The sequence below is a fragment of the Molothrus aeneus genome, chromosome 33 (assembly GCF_037042795.1).
Source record: "Molothrus aeneus isolate 106 chromosome 33, BPBGC_Maene_1.0, whole genome shotgun sequence".
In the NCBI taxonomy this organism is placed as follows: domain Eukaryota; kingdom Metazoa; phylum Chordata; class Aves; order Passeriformes; family Icteridae; genus Molothrus; species Molothrus aeneus.
The window spans coordinates 804265-821321 of NC_089678.1; the positions used below are offsets into that span (position 1 = coordinate 804265).

Here is a 17057-nt window from a genome sequence, read left to right on the forward strand (position 1 = left end):
GCGCCGCGGAGGGAGGGAGCCGGGTTGGGAAGGAGGGAGTAGACACGTCAGCAGCGCCAGCGGGAGGACGATGTGGCGGGGGAGGGACAAGCCCAGCCCCGCCGCGGGAGGAGGGTAGCGCACGGACTCTCCCTCACTCCCTGCCGGCGGCAGGATCCCGATCCGGAGGCGGCAGCACCACCGACCGCTGCGCCGAGCAGGAGTCCGGCTACCTTTCCCGCTTCGCAGGCCAGAAAATAAGGAAGGTCCTGCCCCTTATTTGTGCGGGTTTCTCCAGATGAGGATCGCAGGAGTAGCAAGAACCTACAGAAAGGTTGTAGCTGCCGCCCTGTAAGGACACGACACATCCGAACAAGCACTTGGCTGCTCTCCTTCCTGCCCCGCCGAGCAGTTCTTATCTCTGCTGGGGAGAAGCAGCCGCCACTTTCCTGGTGACCTCCGACAGTTTGAGGTTACACCTGCGGTGCAGCGGACGGAGGAGCTCATTCAGCCGTGATCCCACTGGGGAAAGTGCGGGTTTCACAGCGAGCAGCCAAAAGCGCAGGATTCCCCGACAGGCGTATCCTTGCCCTTCTGTAGCTGCAGCTTCCACTTAATGGTACATTTTAAGTGTTGAGTGTTTGCAAGCCGAAATATGTGCTGCTTACAAGTATTTACCTTTTCTTCACATCCATCACCTTAATATTGCCTTAGAGATCTAAAATGGCAAAATGACAGCAGAAGTCTCAATGCAGATGAACAAAACCTCTCTTTTCTTTTTCAGACCCATGTTATTTGTTCAGCACGGTAGCCTGAGTATACAAAAAGAATAAAAGATGCAGGTAAGAAAGGACAGGTGACATAAGGGAATCCTCTTGCTGGTGAATCAAATGACTACATTTTTTGTATTTTTTTCTACTTTTCAGAGCAAATTCTGAAGCTGCTCCCAACATGAATAGGCACTCACAGAACTGATAGTCAAGGTAAATTTTTTTTGATGCTTGTCAAAGCAACTGAGGGTTTTTTCCAAGAGCTGTTAAAGAGCCCTTTTAAATGCTATATCTCAAGACTTAGCAATTGCTGTTGCTAATTGCATGTGTTCCTCTTGCATCTTCATGCCTATTGATTTTTGCTCCAGACTCTCATTTCCACAGTCACATTGTACAAGGCCTTAGATCCAGGCTTAGTTACTGCTGTGAATTCACTGAAAAATATGGGTTTCATTTTCAGCCCCCACCTAGAGCAGTTTTATATTTTAATAACACTATGAAAAAGTGTCAAGGTAGTTGGTACCAAACAGGTGTTGGTACCTCTTTGCCCAGCATCCCACAGACACCCTGGCATTTCTTACAGTCCTGTGTATCCCCAGGAACCACATGCTACAGGAATGCAATGATTCATTCACCCAGTGCTCATGTGTGTTCTCCAGGCCTAGCGCAGTATAGCAGCTGTCGCCCTCCTGCAATTTTGTTGACATTTTTGTGTTTCACATTTTAGAGAATGAGGTGATACCTATTTGCCATCACTGATGTTGGCTAAAAGCTCTTAGGAAAGCCTAACTCAGAAAATCTAGAAGTTTGTCACATAAAATATGGAAGCAAATTCAATCAAGTCACATTTTAGGATAATTGTATGAGTGAAAGATAAGCATTCTTTCCTCAACATTAATATTTCCTGTTGTGTAATGCTCACAGTATTAGGTCCAATTTCTTATGAAGAAAGAGCTGTTTGGTTATTTTCCATCAATATAATTTATCAAGCTTATCTTTATAAAAGACCAAGATAAAAGGTAGTGGTGTCTGTGGTTGTAAAGACAAGGGCAAGAAAGGGAAATGTGAAGAAAAACAAAATCACATACTTCTTGTATAAGTCACTGCCTTTATTGTACAATAATGAGCACCTTGCAGTTGATACATATACACAAGTTTACCACTGCAACTGTCAAGTATTTCCTACAATTTCAAATACTTCAGGGTAATAAGGTAGCCACTTATTAACATACCTAGCTTCCCTCAATGTGTGAAAGAAAATAAAAATATTTCACTTAGTTCAATTAAGATATTTCAGGGAAAATTTCCTTCAAGTTTTCAGCCCCAGTCTTGGAAATAGGTATTCAGCTATGAGTGTAGTCCCACTGTACATGAGGTATCTAACATTAACCTACTCTTAAAAAGCAGTTCTCCTATCTCTTCTGTGCTAAAATATCTACTAAAGTAGGTGATACCCATTGAAAAGATCAGTTGGACAAGTTTATCTAAGGATCAGGAAACACTCACTTATGTATGACACAGAAAAATAAAAATAACAAGCCAAAAGTAAATGTTCTTGCGGGCAAACATGAGAACTTTTACCAAAAAGTGGGGGCTAAGTTGGATTCTGAAATTTGAATACTAAACTAACACAAGATCAGGAGTGTTGTAGGAAGTGACATCAAACTTGGGGAACACCAGTGATCAGAGAGGCACTCACACAAGGTACAAATTATAAAGGACAGTCAAAGAAAATGGCACTGATAAAGATGTGGTGTTATATAACATTTTATTGTCATCAATCAAGTAAGTTAATTATCCATTAATAACAATACTTACGAACTGAAATGCTGACCTTTATTGGAAGAACACAGGATTAAAAATAAAGAAAAAAAGCAAAGGGAGACTTCTGTTTTCCTCACATTGATTTATTAAATACCATATTAAGATATGATATTGAGGTTTAAGTGTTTAAATGCTGTACACAACTGTTCTGCCTTGCACTATTTCCAACACTGCTTATTGATCACAGCTGAACCAAGACACTGCATCACAGGAACCTTTAATCTGAGCCAGTTTATTATTTACTCACTTTCCCGTGCCAGGACAGTTCTGAAAAAAAAAACAACTCTGTGGGATCTTATGCGGTAAACTGGACTTTATACACATCAAAACAGTCCAGGGCAAACTTAGTTCCAAAGTGGTTTAAAGAAACAAGTTCCAGCACAGATTTGTATAAACCAGATACTGTGGCTAAGGCAGACGAGTTCCCAAAATCCAGCTGGAGCGCAGGCAACATCATTGCTCTACAATGCACAGGATTTTAATTCGGAATCTCTTCCTTCTGTAGAACGTTATGAGTTACAAAGGAACAGGAAAGTAGCAATACAGCTAATGGAAAGAGTGACAGAAGGAGCTCGCTAATTTATCTTTGGAATAACCAGCGCATTAGCCACGGTTCTAGTCATGCTCTGATTGAGGAATAAACACCTCTCCGCTACACCCCTGCACACACCCAGCTACCCCTCGTGCTCCATCTCATCCCTCCTCCTTTACCTTCGGCCCGCATCCCGCATTTCCCCATACGCAAAGGAAAGCAGGGAAACGCTGCGGAGGCACCTCCCCTCACGGCGGCCGCACCGCCCGCCCCCCTCGACGCGCACGCGCAGGGGCCGCTCACGCCCCGCGCTTCCCGGGACGCGGCGCCTGCCGGGATCTCCCGCCCCTGCTGTATGCGGGGAGGTGCCGGCCTGAGGGGGCGGCCCGGCCGCTGCCCGCCCGGCTCGGACTGAGCCTCCGCGTTCGGCTCGGCCGGCGGCTCCCGCCCCCTTGAGCTGCAAGGTCGGAGCCCGGCTGTCCGCGGCGCCATGGACAGCTTCCTGGAGGATTATAAGGAGGCACCGGCGGTGGCAGTGGGGGGGAAGAGAAGGAGGAGGAGCTCCGCCACTCAGGCGGTCTTGCAGCCGCTCCTGCACCTGCCCTTCCTGCCGCCGCAGCCGGGTAAGGGCGGAGCGTTTGTGCGTTCTCTTTATGAACTCCTTCGTGCTGCCCTGGGAATGGTGGCAGAGTTTCAGCTTCTATCCGCCAAATCGTCTGCTAGCGCCGGGAAAGAGGTTTGAAATAACCGTAGTTATTTTGTGAGCCGGCGGTATGCCCTTGCGGGCAGCAAGGCACGTGGTATCATCGGGAAGAGCAGTGTCAGCAGGTCGAGGGAGGTGATCGTGCCCCTTTACTTAGCCCTGGTGAGGCACATCTGGAGTGTTGTGTCCATTTCTGGGCTCCTCAAGGCAGGAGAAACATGGAGCTCCTGGAGAGAGTCCAGCGGAGGGCACCAAGGATGATTCGGGATCTGGAGTATCTCTTATAAGGAGAGACTGAGGGAGCTAGGCCTCTAGTGTGGAGAAGACCGAGAGGGGATTTCATTAATGCATGTAAATATCTCAAAGAGAAGTACTAAGGGGATGATGCCAGACTTTTCAGTGGTGCCCAGCAGCAGGACATAGTGCAGTGACCATAAACTAAAGCACAAGAAGTTTCACCTCAGCATGAAGGAGATCTTTACATTGAGGGTGGCAGAGCACTGGAACAGCTGCCCATGGAGTTTGTGGAGTCTTCCCTCTCTGGAGACTTTTTCACATCCCACGTGGACACCTTCCTGTGTCACCTGCTCCAGGTGACTCTGCCTTGGCAGCTGGTTGGATTGGATAATCTCCAGAGGTCCCTTCTAATTCTGATGGTTCTGTGATTACCTGACTTAGCCATTGTTTGAGTTATTCCTCTGCCTACAGCATCCAGATAGGAGATGTTTTGGTGAGCTCTTCATGTGCTTTGCAGGTGACTTTTTCTGGATGAGGATTGTTGTAGGGTCATACAGCTGTGAGCTTTAAACACACTTCATAGGAATGAAGTTTCAGTTTCATGCTGGTTTCAGAATAAATTGAACTACTATTGATGTAAAAAGACCAAGAGGCCTCTTTGCAGCCTTGTACTCAAATGAGAATAGTTGTCTATGTTTATCTTTGTGGGAATTGTTTAGCCTTTGGTACTGGAACAGTCTGTTTGTTTGTGTACATGCAAATATGGTAGCACTGTGGCATCGCAAACTTGGGTGATGACTAATAAGTGAAGAGAGCAGTCCCCAAAATGAGACAAAATGTACTGTGAAGTTACCAAAGCACCATGGCTCCCTGATTCTAGTAGGGCAGTAGTGTAACATAATTGGCTAATCACAGTTTCAAGTGAATGGAAATTTCAAGCACAGCTATGTGCTGCTTATGGAAAATGTCATTCCATATCACATTTCCAGCTTGTCCCATAGTCTTGCTTCCCTGTTTATCTTCAAAACCACAGAGCTTAATATGACTTTCTGTAGTGTCCATACAAGAAAGATTCTGAAAGGGAGAGCATGTGGCTATCTGAATAAGGGCTGTGACTGCTGTGGGCTCAGTTGATTATTTTTTGTTTGTTTGTTTGGGTTTTTTTGTTGTTTACTTAGTATCTTCCAATGAATACAAGTTAAACTTCAAGAAGAGCAAGGAAGCATGTTTAAGTTACATTCAGGATGCCTTGCTCCAAAAGCAGTGGAAAAGAGCTGCAGAGTTCCTGACCTGCTATGTTGAGTCACTAGAGAAGGACTATTCCAGAGAACACATAGGTCCATCAGAGGTAAGCCCATGTTCCTTATCTGAGTTCTTTTGCAGTTGAAAAAATACTTGCAAAGCAGCATCCATATACTTCAGGACCAACATCTGTCTTAATTAGCTAATCACAGGCTTGATTTTTTTTTTTTTTAATAGATCCTTGTCACAACAGAAGAAGACTTGGCTTGGTATAAGTTCACTCTATCAGCAGTGTATCTGAAAAATCAAAGTAGTCCTCTGAAATGGGAAAGCAATAAATGTGGTTGGTTCTGGCATGTCGTCAGTCAGAATCTGTTTGCAAATTGGTATCTTATTTAGGTTGTTACCAGCTTTTCCAGTAGCTGCAAAACTCCTTGCAGATGTTTAGATGGAAGCAGGTGGAAGGAAAAGGATCAGAGTTTTAAATAAATGGAGTACTTGAGTATGGCTAGCTTGCAGACTTTGGAAACAAGTGCATGCAATTGGGGAGCTACATCAAATTGGAAATAATCTTTGCTATTAAGTTCAAAGAGTTGCGTATACCTGGTGTCTTAGTGGGGTCATGTCCAAAAAGAACATAACTTTTCAGTGAGGGGAGGAGGAACCCTCTGGCATGCAGTTTTCATAAACTCTTCTTGAGTGCTGCATTTATAATGAGCAATTCTGAACCACTGAATGACTCTATAAGTCCTACTGGACAAGTAGGTAGGTTACTATAGGAGTAGATAATGCTTTGTAGTATTTTTTGTTTGCAGCTCAAATGTACACTTTTCATGTCCTACAGTAACTATAAGTTTAGTAAGACTATATGTGATGTCTGTTGCCATTTTTGTACTAAGGTTGGTTTTGATTTTCTTTCTCCCTGTTAACAGATGATTTGGAGAATAGGAACTGAAATTTTGTGGCATCATTCCCAAAGCAGGATGAAAGAGTTCAACTGTTTCATGGAACAGATGAAAACTTTAGGAGTAAAAAGGTACTTGAAGGTGAGTGTACTTAAAGCAGCCCTGATGATTTTTCACAGTTATCTGAACGCTTACTTGAATATTAATTTCCAGATCTCTTTTGAAATGTATTACTGACATTAGTGTCAATAAATCTCAAACCCAACATTTGAATTACCAATTGCATGATATTTGGAGGTCATTTTATACCTAACCTTATCTCATTTGGTCTGTATGTTTGATCACAGATGTATGTTCTCAGTCCTTAGGAGTGCTTAAAAATCCTTTAATCTTTGAATTTGAACCAGTCAAATTCATTTTCATACATGTCCCAATGACATGTAAATACAGGTAATTACCTGCCAAGTTTTATTTTCAGTCTTTAATTTGATCACTGTGCTGCTGACTAAACATTTGTACTTAAATTTTGCCTCATTACTTTTTGAGTAGCTCACTTTTTGAGTAGCTAATCTGATTATAAAACTGTATGTTGTGCACACCTGTGTCACACAGCTGGGGGGGGGGGTTAATGGGTTTTTTCCCTCTGGTGGCTCATTCAAACCTATATTGTTGGTTTCCTTGGCTGTTGTGCACTTGAGATGGTGCTTCTGTCTTTTATTCTGTTTTTAAAGGTCTTCAAAAGAAGTTCCATACAAGGGTTTTCTGGAGCTAACTGAAGGTTTAGGCTTTTATCTTATGATGCCCAATCAACATGGTAGGGTGGAAGGGCATTCCTCTTTCAGGTGCTCTGAAAAGTAAGCAAATGCAGCCCAGCTGGGTTTCCTCAGGTAATTTTTAGATCTTTTAAAATAGGTACAGCACATGTTAAAGACAAGCAGGTTTTTGAGACAACAGAAATAATTTAAATTCTTCATTATGTGTCTTGGCAATATTTTTTATGCATGTCAGCTAGTCTCCTCTTTCTCTGCACATGTGTGTAGAACTTTGCTGTATTGCTTAGAATCTCTACATTTGAGTGTGGAATGCTGTGTTTTGGACTGTTTGGGTTGTAGGTCTGCTTGGAGCATGTCTTCCATCTCCTCTGTAATGGGCAAATAGATGAAGCGTACCAGAACCTGTCCCTGGCAGAAAGCTGGAGGTTTGGAGAGCAAACAGCCATTCAGGATAAGGAAATTAAGCTGATTCAGGCTTACAGGGGACTCTTGGACTACTGTAGCTGGTCTAAGCAGAAGAAAATCCTGTTAGAGCATGGTAAGTGCTTTTTGGATTGAGCTGTAGCTTCAGCTTGCTCATGCAGATGCCATGGTTTGCAATGATGCCTTTTCCTTTACCAGACTTCAGTGTGTGATGATGTGACTCGTACAGAATTCTATATCAGCAGTGATGGTAGTGCCAAAATAGCACTTTCTGAAGTGCCCTGAAATGCTGTTCTGAAACTCTTTCTCCCCACATCCAGCCAGCATCACCTAAAATAATGATCAAAGGAATGCATTCCCTTAAAGCAGTGGTTTAATAGGTGTGCAAGTGCATGATTGCTGCTGGAATGTTGAGTGACAGCAAAACCCTCAACACTTGTGTTTGAATTTCAGTTTCCTTAAAGATGTGGAAGTTGCTACATGTGTCACATCTGGTTCTATCTATACCTACCGGCAGTGTTTTATCACTTGCACTAGATCTCTGTTTCTCTGAAAACCAGATGTTGAATTTGGCTTATGGACCTTGTGCTGGTAGCATCTTCTCTTGGCATCCTACTCATTGTGCTCCATAAGTTGAAATTGATTATCAATTTGAATGTGGATCAGTGAAAATGTCTTGTTTCAATACTGAGGAGTCTTTTCTTAAAAGCTCTCTGGCTGAAGTCCTTGCTCAGCAAAATGTGATCATCCCTAAGGTGCAGCACTTCAAGATCCCTGTGCTTGGCAGAGTTAATAACTTTGTGACCTTCCTTTGTGTTTTGGTAGGTGAGGATGGATTTGCAGACTTGGCTGTTGAGCAGGAAATGCACGGTTACTTCCGGAAGGCAGCAGTGAACTTGAAGGAGATTATTAAAATACCTGGAGTCTGGGATGTCTTTGTGAAATGCTATGTGGATGTAAGGGCATGTTTACAGATGGCTTTCTTTTGTGTTTCCCCATCTAATTTTCATTAAGATGCCCATATGCAGATTATTTTCTGTGTGTGTGAGTGAAAACAAAGTATTTCAAAAGCAACACATTTGTATGTGCACATCACGGGCTTTGATGTAGAGCACAGCGTACTCCTGGTAGAGCTGCAGAGCCTGAGCACAGTACAAAAAGAACTTTTATCTGTTCATTGTCAAGAAAAAGAAGTAGACAGACAGCTTACATGTTTTGTTTTTGTGGGGCTGCAAAAATTGGAGCATAGCTGCTTTAGTTCAAATTCCTGAAAACACTTGGATTTTTGGCAGGGCACTGTTTTCTCTGGATAGATGAGATGTTAGAGATGCCAAATATGCAGCCCTTCTCTGTTCTGGTTTGGGTTTTTAAATACCTGTTTAGGATTTGTAACCAAGAATTAGTAATTTTAAAGAGATCTTTCACTTTTTGTGAACGCTGATAAGCTCTGACTTCTCTAAGCATGTGTCTTGGTTTGGAAAGACAGGAGTCTGCTAAGGAAGGCAAGAGCCTCCTCTGAAATGGAAAGTGTAAACTCCCTCTCTCCGAATTGTTATAAATTTGAAATTAAAGGGTGTTCTCAGGCAAAGATACGGGAGCAGGAATAACAGTTCTTTATTGGGGAAGAAAATAAAAATAAAATAAACAATGTGGTAAATCAAAACAACACTGACAGAGTGAGAGTACAACCTGACACCCTGTGGGTCCAGGTGTTGGTAGGAGTCCAGTTGGAATTGTGGCTGCAGTCCTGGAGTAGCAGATATGGTTCTGTTGGAGCAGTGATCCTGTAGCAGGGTGTAGTCTTCTGAAGATTGGAAGTGGAAGAGGCAGCTGTTCCTCTGGTAATCCAGTGGAAAGGCTGTTCTGCTGTGCCAGAATCTCAGATTATATCTAGTTAGGAATGCTTGGCTCCTCCCTCTGGGCGGAGCATCTCACAATGGGATGCTGTAATTTTATCAGTCATGCGGTGACAGTCAATGGCCCATTAACAGATGATATCTCTCTGCAGGGAGGATGGGTTGTGGAAGAGATAAGGACAACTGCCTAATTAACAGAAGATAACTGCCACACCTCTAACACCTGGCAAATAGAATACACATTGCTTGGCAATCTAGGACGTTTTAAGAATTTTCCTTGGTGCTGGCATCTGCCAAGTTCTGTCTCTAGAGATATGGCAGGTGCCTTCAGCATCTCTTTCCAGTGAGCAAGGGATGATAATCCTTTGACAATTAAGTAGGTGTTAAGGCATTTTCTCCCAGAGTAGCTTCTGTGTGTGAATTCTTGTCTCTCTGTCCTGAGAGTAGCAAGGAAAATTAAGATGGGCAGGTATGCAATTATCTAATATGCATTAGCTAATACGCTGCACTCTTATATACAGACTGTGCTGCTGGATGGCTCTGTGGCAGTCCAGAATTAATTGTAAGAGTTTGGTTCCCCGTATCTGACAAACTAATGACAGACTTAACTTCCAGTTGCTGGAGTTCTATGGAGAGCACAATGAGGCCCGCCAAGTGTTAAATGAATATGCCTACAACTCAAAGTTCCCTGCTAACCCAAATGCCCATGTCTACCTCTATCAGTTCCTCAAGAGGCAGGGTGAATCAAAGAAATCCCTCATATCTGCACTGAAGGTAGGTATCCCCTAGGAGATACAGTCTGTGTCAGTCAGGGGTGGTCTGACAAGCTTGCTTGAGCTCTGTAACGTTATTTATCCTATTGTATTCTTTGTGGGAAGTGGAGGGTTAGAGGGAAGTTAGTGGGAGGGAGCAGAATCCTTAACTGTCTTTGAATTCCAGTTCTTGTTTTGCCTTTGACTGGTACATCCTATCACTTAAAGGTGGTAAGTAAGCTCAGAGAACATGTTCACATGGTTCCAGAAGTCTGTATCAGCAGACTTGTGCATAGCATGCATTGATTTCTCTTACAGTTTGATCTTTACAATGTGTACAAATCATTAATGCCTTCTCTTTCACCTATTGATCCTATCTAGCAATTAGTTTCTTTGCTTGTTTTTAATGAGCTGTGCATTAAAGCTAAAAGTTAATGTCTGCTGGTTGTTTGGCAGACAAGACCTTGTTGGGTTAAGCTTTTTAATTCCTGCTTTCCTTGCCCTCGGTACTCCTTGCAAACCATGCTTTGCCACTTGATGGCACTAATGTGCTCTTGTTAGTGCAAGTGTTGTTTAAAAACAGCTTTGTAAGGCTGTTTTGTTTGTTTTAGACTTTGAAACTGTAGCAGATTTGCATGAAATTCTCCTCTGCATTTCAGCAGTAGCTTTAGACGTGAGTCTCTTAGAAAACAGAGATAAATCATAGAAATTATTTGGTAAGTCCAGAAACTGACCCAATGCACAGGGCAGTGTACAGGGGGGCTAGAACTGTCCTAGGGAGAAAATTACATTTTGCCTTCAAAAAAGGGGACACTGGATATGGATTTGGGCTGCTCCTTCAGAATGTTGTATTTGCCACAAGCAGTGTTTGTCAGCAGCCATCAAGGTATTTCATCTGTGGTGTCACAGAGCAGTGTCACAAATGTGCAAGAAGGACCTAGAGATCCATTCTTTATATCAAAGCACCAAAGTACCAGAATTGCTTAATTTTCTGAACTAAAAGCACCCAAAGCTCTGAAGCCTGTGCTTTTCTTGGTCAGGTAAAAGTCTTCAAAAGTTTTCACATTAAAATAACCTATCTGGGTTTTATCTTTTATTTTTTAGATCTTGCATGATGTTGTTCCTTCTCATGAACTAATGATAGATTTTAATACCATGCTTCAAAAATCAAGTAAGTCTTTACCTTTGTTCATTTCATTTATGGTAATTTCAGAAAACTATTCTGGATTATCCTACAGCCTTCTTTCTGCTTTTGAAATTAGTTTTGTTTCTTAAGAAATAGTCCCATAAAACCAACTCAAATGCCATCTTTTCAATCACCATAACCTCTTAAGATGGACGTATGAGCAGTCATTTACAAACTTATGTTACCAAATGCCTTTTTTTTATTTTAAAGGCTGAGCAAAGCAAGCAGTTGTAAGGTACAGGGAGAACCTCAAAAACAACTTAATTTTTTTTTAGGTGCCCTACTCCAAATTCCAAGGTCTTAATTCCATTTTTGGAATCTCTATTTTATTTATTCTTTTCTTTCTTGGAATGTATCTATTCTTTAGTTCATTGTTAATGATCAAACAACAAAATTTTCCTTCTCTTTAAGGGAGCATTATCTTCAAGCTGGTAGAAAAGTCTTCTAATCTGAAGACTATTTTTTTTTTCCATGCTGATCAATTGTATTCCAAGCTGTCTGTCTTCTTGTATCTTGGTATGTCTCAGCAGGTCAACAGATTGGTGAAATGTACACATGAATAAAGATTGTTCACTCTTCTGATATGATGAGGATTAATGGCTTCAAACTGACAGGGGGAGGTTTAGAAGAGATTTTGGGAATAAATTCTTGATTGTCAGGATGGTGAGGCACTGGCACAGGTTGCCCAGGGAAGCTGTGGATGCCCCATCCCTGGAAGTGTTCAAGGCCAGGATGGCTGCAGCTCTGAGCAACCTGCTCTAGTGGAAAGTGTCCCTGCCCATGGCAGGGGGTTGTAACTTGATGATTTTTAAGGTTTTCTTCAACTCAAACCCTGATTCTTCTTTGGGAGGGGGAAAAGGAGACCTTTTGTCTGAAACCTCCCTTTTTCAGTTCATGTGTGACACATTTGCCAACTTTTCATAACTAATGAGAACAACCTGGAGTTTTTAAAGAAATTTATACCAATAAACATAACTTATGTTTAAAGTAGTGGCGGGGGGGGGAAGAGTGGAGAACTGTATTTCACTTGTGCCTTACTAATGAGTTCATCCTGATCTGTGTAATTCATTAATCAGCCTCATCTTTTTCCAGAGAAAAGAAAAAAGCGTCAACTGGGCCTAGAAGTTATTTTTGCAGCCTTGGATTATGCTGGCTGGAAAGAAAATGCAAAAGCATGGAGCTGTTTGGCAAGACAGGTGAAACAAATTGTAATGTAAGTAGCTCTGATGCAATGTGTTGAAACAAATGTGTCAAGTCTCCACCTTTGGGCAGTGAACACAGTGACCCTCTGTGCTCTAACTTTGCCTTCATTTTTACCTTTCATACACAACTTCAGAGTATCTTGAAATACTGGGCAGTTTGATCACTGTATGGGAATGTCACTTCCCCTTTGTAGATAGTTTTATAGAATCCTTGAATAGTTTGGGTAGGAAGGGATCTGAAAGATCACCTTGTTCCAGCCCCCCTTCCATGGACAGGGACACCTCCCACTAGAGCAGTGTAGTGGGCTGATCATGGCTGGATGCCAGGCACCCACCAAAGCTCTATCCCTCCACTCTGCAACTGGATGGGGAGAGAAAATATAAGTATTCATGGGTTGAGAGAAGGACAGGAAGAGACCACTCACCAAATACTATATTGGGCAAAAAAGACCCAGGGCCTCACCATCAAAGTGAAAAATTTTTTCCTAACATTTAATCTAAACCTGTGCTTTTCCAGTTTAAAGCTGTTCCTCCTTGTCCTGTCTCTACCTTCCCTTGCAAAAACTCCCTCTTTGTGTTTCTTGCAGGTTCCCTTGAGGGACTGGAAGGAGTTTGTGTTGCTGAAATGCTTGGTTTAAGAGCATTATTGCCTAACAGTAATAACTGTTGGGGATGAGTTAGTCTTTGAGTATGCCTGGAGTAACACAAACCTTTCCTAAGGATGAAGCAACCCCTTCATACTACTCATTTGTTGACAAAACTGGAGAAACTTCCATATTACTATTGATAAACTGGCAGACAAGTGAAAGGCTTGCTTAATTTCAAACCATAATCTGTGCTATTGCCAAGGCTTAATAAAACTGCTAGAGTTCACTTCCAGCCTCACAAGTGTTGCCAGGGATTAAAAAAGAATTGTTAGTTTTATATAAAAATGCTTGTGTTACTGTTTTGGTATAAAGTCAATGTGTCTATGTTGGCAATTTAGGAGATTTGTAGCAAGCTGATTGTAACATTCACTGTCTCCTAATAATCTTTCCATTATATTTTAACCTCTTCTGTAATTTGTTTACCCTTTTTCCAGCTCCGAGAAGCATCTTGACTGGATCAAGCAAGAGTGGAACTCCAGGAAGGACTGGTGGCCAGACTTCCATTTTAGCCGTTACTTGGCAAAAAGGAATTGGCAGGAAAATAAAAGCCTTTCATATGAAAAAGCTCTGGTGGCTGGAATCCTACTGGGAAAGGGTATAATTTTTTCTTTCTTTTCACTTCATGGAACAGAAATAATATCTAGTTCTAGCCCTAATGACATGGGATGCAGCTCATCTGCTGCCTGGAAGAAATACAGTTTCTTTCTTTTAAAAAAGATTCTTGTCTTTGAAGCTAAACATGAAAGGTATTTAAGTTAGTTTGATATTTAAACAGTGAGGCAGCTGGTCTTATTGTGGTTTAGAATTCAGTTTTATCTAGCTTTGTTGAGCAGCCACAATACTATTTGTCTTGTTTGACCTTCAAACTATAACTCCAAAAATGCACAACACTCTCCTTGGGAATACTGTGAGGACTGCAGGCAGTTTGCTTCCTAGATGCCAGCCTGGGCAGTGTCTCAGCAATACTGGATGTCAGCTGGTCATTAAGGACTATGGGTATGTTGTAATGCAGGAAAGAGGAGGGAGAGTCTGTATGAAAAACATCATCAGTTTGGTAAGAAGGTGAATATCATTACCTCTTTAGTAGCATTATTTGAAATGCTGCCAAAACAAGGGGAGGATCAGGCCAAGAATCAGCTGCTAAATTGAGAATGGGAATATGGTGTGGAGACAATGGCTTGTAGACTGGTTTGAACTTCTCGTTGGTGGGCAACATGTTGATTGTTAGCTTTTCTATAACTTTTTCTTCTGCACTTCATAGAACAACTTCTCATAGAACAAACAGAGCTTCATGTTGGAAGCTCTTTGGATATTTTTTGTTTTGCTTTCAGTAGGATCAGATATCTCCTTTTTATTTCCAGATGGCAAATAAAAGCATTCTAGTTCAGATATTCTTGAATGAAGTTTCAGTACTTACTGACTCAATGTGAGCTTCTGTTTTCATTATCTAGGATAATAAATTAATGTATGATATCAGTGCTGCTTTACACTCTTGAAATTTTACTTTCTGATCTAATTTGCAGAACAAAAATGAAAGAGAAAACAGTATTGTGCAAGATAACAGGCATTTAGATACACGTAGAATGTTTGCTGGGCTAAGTGAGGATAGAGTATTTAATGCTGCAGTTACGTCTGTAATGAGCATTTTAATACCTTTAATTACTGAAAAGTTTCTTAGCTGTTTGCATATTATTTAAACAATGAAAGCATTTTGTATTTGCTTGTATCATGGTGTAACTTAGTGTTGTTTTTTTTCCTTCCTTAGATTGCAAATACTTCAAATATGTATCACACCAAGGCTGCAAAGCTCGGGTGAAAAGGTTTCGGATGCTGAAGAAGTTTGTGACTAGGCACAATCCTGTCTACCTGAGAATATCTGGTCCTCCAGATTCCTCTGTTCAGCCTTGATGAGGTGTCCCTAAGGTTCTTGGTACTTTTTCCTCTCTGTAAAACTGACTTTTGTGTTGGTGGTACTCCAAAACCTTTAGGCAGACCGTATTGACTCAGTACTAGACTTTTTTTTAATATATTTATGTAAAACCACTTTGGTTGGTATTTATTTTATAATAAAAAGAATATATAAATCAAGTGATAATGTCTGAAGAAAGAATTACAGAAAGAATTTCTGTAATGTTACTCTAATATTTGTGTGAAATGCAAACAGTGTTGATTTCAAATACATCTTAAAAGAGCAGAGGCACAGAAATACTGAGAAATTCTCTATCTCCTGGAAGAGACTTTTTTTTGCAGTCATGCCCATGAGTTGAAATAAGCAGTGTTGCTGTGTTTGGAAAGCAAATGTTCATGTGTTATCGCAAATCAGAATTCCAGTTTCCTTGAAAACAACAACAAAATGGTTTCCAAATACTACTTCTGTTTTAATGCCGTATCTGTAGAATTCTGGAGGGTGAAGTGCTTGAACCTCCCTCTGGGATTTTGGTCTGGGTTCACATGGGTCTTGTGAGAAGTGCCTTAAGACAACGTATCTTAAACATTAAATGAAATACTTGCTGTAACTGTGTTTTGTTAAAGGCAATTACTCATCATTCCCAACCCTAGTGCTCGTTTACTTCTGACTCCCTAAGAATGCTGCTTCCTCACTGTGTAATAGTCAGGGGGTGTTAGGTTGCACATGGGGGGCGAGGGGGAAGGAGACAGAGACATGACTCACCCCCGATGTTCAATGTTCATGTGGCACAGAGGAAGTTTATTTTCCCAGGCTACCCTTTATAAAGACTTTTAAAAGACCCGGTCTGGATATTCTCATTGGTCTGAACTCCATGCCCCCTCAGGATCTGGCCAGTGAAATGCTTGCAGCTTCATAAGAGATCTGACTGGGAGAAGCCCTTTGTCAGTTAATCCTGGGACTTGGTAGCAAGCTCATATGTGACATCCGGTAACATATCACCCATCTTTGTTTAATACATTCTGTAATTTGTTTTCGGTTACTCATCTGCAAAGGCCCTTTACAAACAAAACAGCAACAGCATGGCCAAATTTGCATGGAAGCTGCAGCATTTCTGTTCAGAATGCATTGGGGGAGAACTCAGGCCACAGGCACAATGCTTATATGTTACAACTTATAAAAACCAAAACCCATTTAACCTTTAACCCATTTAACCCTTATATTAAAGACAACCTGTAACTCATTTATCTCTTGAAGAACCCAACACCTAGAAAACAATCTGTAAACAGAAAAACAGTTGTAAACAGGAAAATACTTAGTAAACAATTCAAGTCCTTATATTGACTGTCTATGCGGTAGGTAGTCATTTGTAATCCATGGTTCTGTTGAAGAGACTTCAGAATGCTGTCCAGTGTCCTTTACCTTGGATTTCTTAGGAATATTGTACTGTTACATGACTTATTATAAAACATAAGAACATGACACCACCCAAAACTCAAAAAGGGGAGGTATACCTTCCCCCCAACCTTTTTTCCACTTTTTTCTTTGTATAATAAGTAGACATAGAAATAAAACATGCATTTCTTAACAGCATTAATAAGGTAGGGGGTTGCTGAAAGGTCTCTTTCTCATTATGAGCAAACTTCTGGAGGGCTATTCTGGACAAAGCCTCTATGCCTGTCTCAAAAGAAAAAGAGTTAGCCTTTTTGCACAGAATCTTTATCAGCCAGGTTCATAGGTTGATCAGGCCAATGACTTGGTTGGGAGAGATTCCCTGCATAAAACCAAGTTTGTATTAATATCCAGTGCAAAACAAAACGAAAATTTTTTAACATGAATTTCAGTGTAAGCAATACTCTCTTCTTGCCTTGTTAGAAATTTTACTAGTGATTTAATTATTGACTTTGAATTTTTTAGAATGATGGCAAGTGGCAAAACATCAGTTGAAGAACTTTGCAACTGAAATTTGCCTATGATAAATTAATTTTGCTATAGGTATCTTAGTGGACAGCCCCTGGGTCTCAGCCATCCTTCTTGAAATACTGTGACAATAATTAGTAGGAGTATTAAAAAAATAATAATACACACACTAATGCTTCCCTAATATAACACCTTACTGA

General features: G+C 41.2%; 1 protein-coding gene across 1 annotated transcript; it reads left to right on the top strand.

Annotated features, from left to right (window-relative positions):
• The first annotated feature begins 3431 nt into the window (after positions 1 to 3431).
• TAF1A (TATA-box binding protein associated factor, RNA polymerase I subunit A) lies at positions 3432 to 15547 on the top strand. The gene is made up of 10 exons (XM_066568481.1): positions 3432 to 3728; positions 5224 to 5393; positions 6220 to 6333; positions 7305 to 7503; positions 8214 to 8344; positions 9860 to 10018; positions 11101 to 11167; positions 12275 to 12395; positions 13466 to 13626; positions 14797 to 15547. Exons 1-10 carry the CDS (start codon positions 3596 to 3598, stop codon positions 14937 to 14939), a joined length of 1398 nt encoding a protein of 465 aa, XP_066424578.1. The 5' UTR covers positions 3432 to 3595; the 3' UTR covers positions 14940 to 15547.
• Positions 15548 to 17057: the final 1510 nt, after the last annotated feature.

What these genes read in the sequence shown, in the direction of transcription:
- TAF1A (XM_066568481.1), top strand. Translation starts at nt 3,596, where the DNA reads ATGGACAGCTTCCTGGAGGATTATAAGGAGGCACCGGCGGTGGCAGTG. An exon ending in CCCTCATATCTGCACTGAAG is followed by an intron (nt 10,019 to 11,100) that starts GTAGGTATCCCC and finishes TTTATTTTTTAG; the next exon opens with ATCTTGCATGATGTTGTTCC. An exon ending in CAGGTGAAACAAATTGTAAT is followed by an intron (nt 12,396 to 13,465) that starts GTAAGTAGCTCT and finishes CCCTTTTTCCAG; the next exon opens with CTCCGAGAAGCATCTTGACT.